This window comes from Physella acuta, unplaced genomic scaffold (assembly GCF_028476545.2).
Source record: "Physella acuta isolate Inbredline_101_S28 unplaced genomic scaffold, ASM2847654v3 ptg001506l, whole genome shotgun sequence".
Taxonomy (NCBI): Eukaryota; Metazoa; Mollusca; class Gastropoda; family Physidae; genus Physella; species Physella acuta.
Window position 1 is genome coordinate 111,194 of NW_026733021.1, and position 8,649 is coordinate 119,842.

Sequence of the window (8,649 nt, forward strand, 5' to 3'; positions counted from 1 at the left end):
GAATTTCAAAATCAACATCAATTGTGTGGCTAGCACATTCAAAAAGGGTTAGCTTACCATTAATTATTATTACATTAAATATATCCATTTATACTTAAACCGTATTATACGTATTCCTTTGTTATTTGTGCTATTATAAAATACATGCACAATGAGCACTGCCAAATGAGCTGCTTTCATTTTAATGAGAGATAATTTTAAAAAATCATTAAAATTTATTTTTAGCAGTCACCCATCTACGATTTACGGCGTAACGTTTTTAAAACGATTTAACCCCCCCCTATCATCCTAAAAAAACAATTTTAATGACGTTAACATCAGCCTACAACACCCCCCCCCCGCCCTCAATGCAATTTTTTTTTTAAATCGACTTATATATTTAAAACTACTCAAGACACCCTGAATTGTCACTTAAGCGATCCCCGTGTCTTTATCGGACCTAGTTAGAAAATACAAGGTTGATACATACTTGTATTTTCTAATTAGGTTTCGGCTGACATTTGTGATGCACACTTTCTTATACCCCCCCCCCCCTTTTTTTTCCCCCTCTCTTTACTTGTCAACAAGTCTTTCTGTGTGACATCATGTATCAATGGCTCATTGTGTGCCCCCACCCTCAGAGAGATGCCTAACATATACAATTACAATGTGAAGCTATAAAATATTAAATTGAAAGTGGTCTATCACTAGATCTAGATTCTAGATCTATATCGTAAAAAACATTCGTTTACCCTAAACCTAAAAAAAAATGTTATACCATAGAGACTACAGCGAAGTAGTAATACTAATATGGAGTGGAATTGGAAACTATATAATTTGTTTATATTAATTAATGGAATGGCAATCAGATTATTTTTAACATAAAGGTTTATTTAATAAATACAATAATTTTTAAAAATGCAGACATTTAATTTCTTTAACAATACACACAATTTTATTTAGAATAGCTGGTAAATTCAAAATCACTAAATTTTTACAAAAGTAAATAATAAAATATTTACATTAGTTAGTAAAGAAATTACATTTACTAAAACTATGAGAAGGGATAGTATTAAATAATCAAACGTCAATCTCTACAAAAATCCTTTAAGTTAATTGTATACAATGAATTAAAGTATGCTATTGTTATGTTGTTTTGTTATATTTGGGATTTGGTCAATGTTTTACAACCAGCAAAGCCAAGGATTTTATCGATTAACTAGACAGCTTTTGTCAACACAAAAAAATATTAACTATTTTGTAACTTCAAAGTCATTATGTTAATTCAACTTATTGTTATACGATTAAATCAATAACAAACTATTTATTGAGAATCAGGCATGGAAGCTGGTAAGCGGTTTTACAGCGGTTATGTGATTGAGACCTCTGAAACGATCGCCTCTATGATCGCTCTCCCCATATCAGCCAGGCAACGCCATCGCATCCCGCTTTGGTTTCAATCCTTAATTGTTCAATATAATTATAAAGATTAGTTTTTCATTACCTCATATTTATTCGCTTACCATTAACAACAATAAATATTTAAACACACAGCAACACTGTATACTAGACAGCAGTCAATTATACTTCACACTGACAAGAAAACTGGAATTATTTTTCTGGCACTGCACCAGGATATTAACCAGTTTCTTAAATATTTTGGATTTGGATGTATTTGTAAAATCTACATCTAGATCTATAGTATTCTATAGCCTATCTCAAATTAATATTATTAAGAAATCAATAACTTGTCAAATGTGTTATGTATAGGAATATGCCTGCCAATAGCCTATTTAAATTTAACTAGAAATTTTAAAAAATTAGGCCTAATTTACTAATTTACAATTCCAAAGAAAAAAAAAAATGAGAGTCATTAAGACATATTGTATTGTATGTCTATTCTAGTTTCAATCAAGTAGAAGTATTTCACAGTAACAGTGTCTGTGTGACCAGCTTAACCTTAACGCTAACACTAAACATAGAATAAAGGACGTAGGGCCTAATTATAATTGTATGTAGGGCCTAGATCTAGGCCTTATTCTGAGAGTGAGCTAAAGTCTAAATGTTGGTTAGCGTTTCTAGTATTGACTAAATTGCTAAAAGTAGAGTAACTGTAACTTCCTCAATCATGCAGCAATCTAGAACACTTTCACTTTGAATAGCTGTAGCGCTGTTGTTCAAAATTTTTATGTGGAACCTAAGCATTGACATCGACAGTCAGTATATCCATCCATAAGTGCATAAGACCTGTCCTAAGTAGTGCCTTTTTTAGGCAAAGTTAGGTTTATTGTATAATAAACAAACTGAAATTGTTTATGATATGCCTGAGACTTTACTGTTTCCTTTACCAGAAAAAATGTTTCACATTTACATATTCTCTAACATCTATAGACTCAGAGTTATCCTATATAAACTTTTTTACTGAGAAAGTTTTCTCCTTTTTATTTTTTTTATTCCTATAAATTATATCAAACAAGACCTTTAGAAAAAATTTCCACATAGACACAAAACAAATACAAAATGTTAAGAACATGAGATTATTTAGTTGATTGAGCTACAAAAATAAGTAAAAATATTATCTGTACAAGGCAAGAAGGACTGTTAGAGGTGAGGGAAAAATGTTTGTGGTAATCAATATTTTTAATAACAATAATGTGAATAAATAAAAAATGAATACATATCTTTATTCTCCTTTGGCTAAAGAGCATAAGTTTTCCTTTTCGCTCTCTATCAAATAATAATAAAACCAGGTACCGCAAAGCGGAAATTAGTGTCGTCAGTGTTGTTTAAGGTTGGTACAGTTACTGTAGTGATTATGATAAAGCTGTTTATTAAAATATATTTTAATATTTTTAAGCATCAAATAATTTTTTAGAATGTTTAATTCGATATAAAGAAGATAAAAAAAGATATCAAATACTAGTCATAGGCAATTCAAAGTGAACATATAGGGCCTCCTAAACAAAACTAAACCACCATTTGATCTACTAGCCCAATTAAAAAATATTTTTTCTTTAAATTATATAAAGACATAAATATATTTACTGAACTGATTATTCAATTAGGTTCTACCTTTATACCAATTGGGCAACATGGAACTAAAACATAAGATCACCTTAACCGTTTAACCGATGCTAAAAAAACAACTGGTGAGTCCAATACTTTACAACAGTATCAAAGTAAAAAAATTTTAGGTCAAATTTATTTAACATTTTAAACATGCTTGCTGATGTCTGCTTGATGAAACATTCAAACATTAATTTTTAATTTCATTGCTTCTATTGCTTCATTTTCATTACACTACCTTGGCTTGGCTGAAAAAATAAGAGCCATTCAATCAAAGACTATATCTACTAACCAACAAGTGTCAGATTTGCATTGAAAAATCTACCACTTATTAATTTGACAAAAACATAAATTTTCTTAGGGAAATAAAGCAGAAAACAAATGATTTGATAATATTATCTTTTGAGAATGTAATAACATTGTAACAGGGCTTACAATTGTGATGTAATCACTCTGATTGTGTTTAAATACTTTGGTATATGTGGAGGTAGTTGCACTTGTTTCATTCAACATTTATTACTTGAATAGTATTATTCAAAGTTGTATATGCAGTGGGTTTTTTCTCAATTTATTAATTAAAAAAACAACAAATAATAAGCTCATTAACAGATAATGTTCAATATAACAGGTGTAGTAGAGTTTATCTGTTGCCTGGGATTGCAGCATTACATATAAATAGTGTTGCTGGCCACTGATTAGCAATCATCAGGTACTCGTTGACTCAGGAACATCTAATGCCATGCAGCCAATCATACCACTTTGTTGGGCTGCATTTTTCTTACAAAGTTTCATTGTCTTGTGTTAAAATATCCTTTACACTTGTTTATTGAAATCTTAACTGAGTACTTTCAAGTGATACAGTTTTATCATACTGAATTGTATTCAATAGTCTTTCATTAAAAGCAAACTCATCACAGAGCTGCTTTTTATCATATTTTGTTCTCATAAGATTTAGTTTTTATTTTAATAGTCATTACATTAGGTGTACAAATATTTTTGTTGATTCCTTAAATTTACTAATGTTAATATGTTTTTTTTTCTCTTTATTTTCAGGTATTAATCATCATTTTACCTTGTTTGGATTGCTTAGTAATTAGCAATTATGCTAGTGATATTGAAAAAACAACTTGATCCATCTTTCCTAAAAGCTATTCCTGGACGGCACTTCAGTTCTGTGACATTGTTTATCATGTGATTAGTGAACTTGTCAGCACTTTCACATACAAGGGAATTTGTTTTTAAAATAATAATTCTTCAGACTACAGTTTCTGCAGTTTTATTTGGATTTTAAAACTTGGCTTTGTTATTCTCATAAATCCTAAAAATCCTGCCCAAAATGGCAGCGCTGGAGTGCAATAATGGGCAGGATGGGTTTTCACCAACAGAAAATGGGGATGCTTTACCGGAGGAGAAATCTCTTAGTATTGACTACTCTGAAGATTTGTGGCTGGCGAACAGTGAAGACTCCTCAGGGCCGTATGCCCAGCAGCCCAACAAAGTGGTCACACAAGGCAGTGCTCAGCCTGGCCAGGACAGCTACCCCAACACTACCTCAGCACATCAGCCCCAGGGTGAAGCCCATCCTAATATCAACAATTCTAATTACCCCGAGGCTCACGCCATCAATCCCCACTCCCAGACGTGGAATGAGGACATGATTAAAGCTGATGAGAGCGTGGAAGAGACGACTCTACAGCCTGCAACTACATATATAAACGGGTCCACGGAGCACAATGGCATGGACTTCAGCAGTAGTGGGGATGAAAAGGACTTCGCACAATTGGTGCCGGCCGGTAGTTATGTGGACGGTGGGACGGCTGGGGGTTACGCTGATGGCGGGGCGGCTGTGGAGAACCAGGATAAAACATTTACCTCTTTGATGCCGGCCGCAGCCATGGGGGTTAACGGTGAAATCCAGCAGGGTTTCACAACCATGCTGAACTCAAACCAGGAGGGGATTGTTTATTACGGAACAGCTGAGCACATAGCCTCGGAAGAGCCAAGCTCGTTGGCCAATCAGGGAACCAATTCTGTTACGTACGAGCAATCAGCCCAAATGTCTTCAGCAAATGGAGAGGAGGGAGGGGATGTGGAGGATGCGGGAGGGAACATGTACGTCTCAATGAACAATCTCAACACAGAGAACCAGGCAGGCTCTAGTAATTTTGCAGTTCTCTCCCCTGCCATGATGAACATGACAAACGTGAGCAGTGAGGATCAGACGTACACCACCTGTGTCAGTGGTGCTGCCTACCACAACATCTCAACACTCCCGTTTGTTCAGAATGGTGCCTACTCCTCGCAGTCTTCGTTCTCCCCTTACCACCAGACGACCAGCACCCTGGTGAGCGGTGAGGACACCCAGCAGCAGCATGTCCTGCAGCAGTCTGACTACAGCTCTGACCAGGCCAGCTTCGGCTCTGAGACCAATGTCCTGACAGCGTCCCTTCAGCAAAGTGCCATAGACTACCAGGACGACGGCCAGGACGAGGACGGGGATGACCAGGATATGGAGGAGGAGTCTATGGAATACTCCGAGTTCTGCTGCCCAGTGTGCAGCGAGGGTTTCCCAGACCAGGCCACGCTGGATGACCACGTCAACAACCACCCCCCACTGAAGAGCTTTGTCTGTGAGACGTGTGGCAAAGGGTTCGCCACCAGGAGGTACCTCAAGTACCACCGCAAGAACCACTGTAAAAGGGCAGGCTCATATGAAGGAAGAAATGATCTGGATGAGAATGATCCGAACGGAGAGGTGAAGAGGTTCTCCTGTAACGTTTGTAGTCGACCATTTAGAGTTTTAAAATGTATGAAAGTTCATAAAAAGAAAAAGCACGGTATCATGAAGGAGTTTACTTGCCAGAACTGTGCTGTGACCTTTGGCACCTCACAAGAGCTCATTGATCATTCGTGTGAACCCAAAAGTGCTCCCAGCACTCCTCAAATTATTCAGTACACGCCCCCTCCGCTTGCACTCCCGGCTGTGAAAAAGAAACGGAAGCTAAAGCAAGCCAAACCAGCATGCGATATCTGCGGGAAGACTTTTTCTGATCGTATCAGTGTAGATATTCACCGGGTGAAACACATAGAGGAGGAGTTGTACCCGTGTGACATGTGTGGGGAGGAGGACGGGGTGGACCCCAACCACCTGGCTGTCCACTTCCGCATCCGGTTCTTCACAGATGACAACCAGCACATCCTGGAAGATCAAAAGGCTGCAGTGGCATCCCAGGACACAACCAGATCTGATGACGGCAGTAGCGTCTCCGCCACTCCGGTTCACAACCCAGGCACCCCTCTGCCTGGGTCCTCAACCCCACAGTCTGCCCCAGCCACACCCATTTATATTCCCGCCACCCCCATCCATGCTCCAGGCACCCCCGCTAGCTCACAAGACATTCTGGAACACGCATCTGGCCAGGTGGACCAGTCCGGCTACATCCACAAGTTCACAGAGTACACGGACGCACACGGTCAAACTGTTCATGTTTCCAACTACATAGTCAACCAGAACGACACCCTGCTTGTGTCAGATCACACCATGCTCACAGATCAACACTTAGAACAACAGCAGCTTGGGGCCTCGCAGCATATTTACAATGCAAACTTTGAAGAGGGAGAAGTCATTCACGACGCCAGTGGCTCTGTCATGGCTGTCACCCCGAAGAAGAAAAAATGGAAGCGGTCCAAAATTCACATGTGTGACATTTGTAACAAAGCGTTTGGCGACACTGCCAAGCTGGAGCTCCACTACAAGAGCAACCACCTCCACGACCGGCCGTACCAGTGCGACGTCTGTGAGAAGTCCTTCTTCACCAAGTGGAAGCTTCAGCGCCACATGCTCAGCCACCTGGAGCAGAAGCCCCACTCGTGCCCCATGTGCTCCAAGTCTTTTGTTGAGCGGGGCAAGCTGGAGGCCCACTACCGCACCCACCTGGGCACTAAGCCCTACAAGTGTGACCAGTGCCCTAAAGCATTTACTGTCAAATCTCAGCTGTCCATTCACCAGCGCCGCATCCACAGCACTGACCAACCTTTTGGTTGTTTGGTGTGTGGGAAGGCTTTTCTCTGGAAAAGTGGGCTTGATAAACATATGAGAAAGCACACGCGGGAGAAGCCTTTTATATGTGACACGTGTGGCATGAAGTACTCCAACAAAGCGAACCTTATAGTCCACATGTCCAAGGCCCACAACCAGGCGTATGTAGACAGCAAAGGACAGTAGGTGGAGCCACTTGTTTTCTGGTGTATCAAATGGGCAGCACAAGCCTGGGAGAGAGTCCGCAGCTGTCACAGTGCCTGCCTGCTGTGACATGTGATATTGGCTTTATTTATTTCAGTCTGACGCAACTCACGGAGCTGATCACCACAGAGTTGTAGCTGATGTTGCTGTAGCTTGATAAAAAGGTGCAGGACTGGAAGCTGTTCGTGTGCAACAGTACATTGATATACCTGCAGGTTTTATCATTAAGGAAAGACATTTTAAAATCATTGTATTTTGCATAACTAAATATAGCATTAATTTAGCTGTTAATTGAAAACCTTACCATTTATTTTCCACACAAAAGATGTTCCCTTTTTTCTTCAAGATTCTATAATGGAAATCAGCTTTGTTGAAACAACAGTGCTGAAGTAAAAATGGAATCAAAATAAATTACTGACCATGTACATTGCTGTGGGGTGAAGAGCGCACAGCTTGTTCTAAATCCTCTTTGCCTCTGGTAGAATTCTTATTGATTCTTTCAGAATTTTTTTTTTCATTGCTAGTGTCGGTTTCCTGCCTGAGTGTGGGTCAGTCCCCTGCCTGTGTGGGTCACACCTGCCTGTGTGTGGGTCAGTCCCCTGCCTGTGTGTGGGTCAGTCTCCTGCCTGTGTGTGGGTCAGTCTCCTGCCTGTGTGTGGGTCAGTCCCCTGCCTGTGTGTGGGTCAGTCACCTGCCTGTGTGTGTGTGGGTCAGTCTCCTGCCTGTGTGTGGGTCAGTCCCCTGCCTGTGTGTGGGTCAGTCCCCTGCCTGTGTGGGTCACACCTGCCTGTGTGTGGGTCACACCTGCCTGTGTGTGGGTCACACCTGCCTGTGTGTGGGTCACACCTGCCTGTGTGTGGGTCACACCTGCCTGTGTGTGGGTCACACCTGCCTGTGTGTGGGTCACACCCCTGTCTGTGTGTTGGTCAGCCTGTTGAGAACTGATGTGATTATCAGATGCTGATGATACTAAAATGTAGGAGTTGCATTTTTTTTAAACACTGCCAAAACTGATTGTTTCTAACTGTAGCCATCTTGAGTTGATTGAAGGGTCTGTATGTCACTCATCTCCTCACACTGTCCCTAGAGGCCTGAAGTTTGTTGGAAAAATACAAGCAACTATTGATGTTGTCATGGATGTTTGTCCTCTGGTGTGTAACAAAGGTACTGTGATGGTGCTAGTGAAGGTCCTCAGCTGTGGCATTATCACTTCCTGGCTTGGTTATACAAGCATCTTAGGTCTGACCTTAAGAACAGTCTCCTTAGGTCTGATCTTAAGAACAATCTCCTTAGGTCTGACCTTCAGAACAATCTCCCCTCCCTTTGCTCTGCTGAAACTCCCCTCAGTGCACCCCAAACAT

General features: G+C 40.1%; 1 protein-coding gene across 2 annotated transcripts; it reads left to right on the plus strand.

Annotated features, from left to right (window-relative positions):
• The first annotated feature begins 1,195 nt into the window (after positions 1-1,195).
• LOC131928469 (zinc finger protein 271) lies at positions 1,196-7,941 on the plus strand. 2 transcript variants are annotated; one of them, XM_059284533.1, is made up of 3 exons: positions 1,196-1,329; positions 3,045-3,128; positions 4,099-7,941. In XM_059284533.1, exon 3 carries the CDS (start codon positions 4,382-4,384, stop codon positions 7,268-7,270), a length of 2,889 nt encoding a protein of 962 aa, XP_059140516.1. In that variant the 5' UTR covers positions 1,196-1,329; positions 3,045-3,128; positions 4,099-4,381; the 3' UTR covers positions 7,271-7,941. The 2 variants fall into 2 exon arrangements, with proteins under 2 accessions (XP_059140516.1, XP_059140515.1); XM_059284532.1 differs by lacking the exon at positions 3,045-3,128.
• The last annotated feature ends 708 nt before the right edge of the window (positions 7,942-8,649 follow it).

What these genes read in the sequence shown, in the direction of transcription:
- LOC131928469 (XM_059284533.1), top strand. Translation starts at nt 4,382, where the DNA reads ATGGCAGCGCTGGAGTGCAATAATGGGCAGGATGGGTTTTCACCAACA.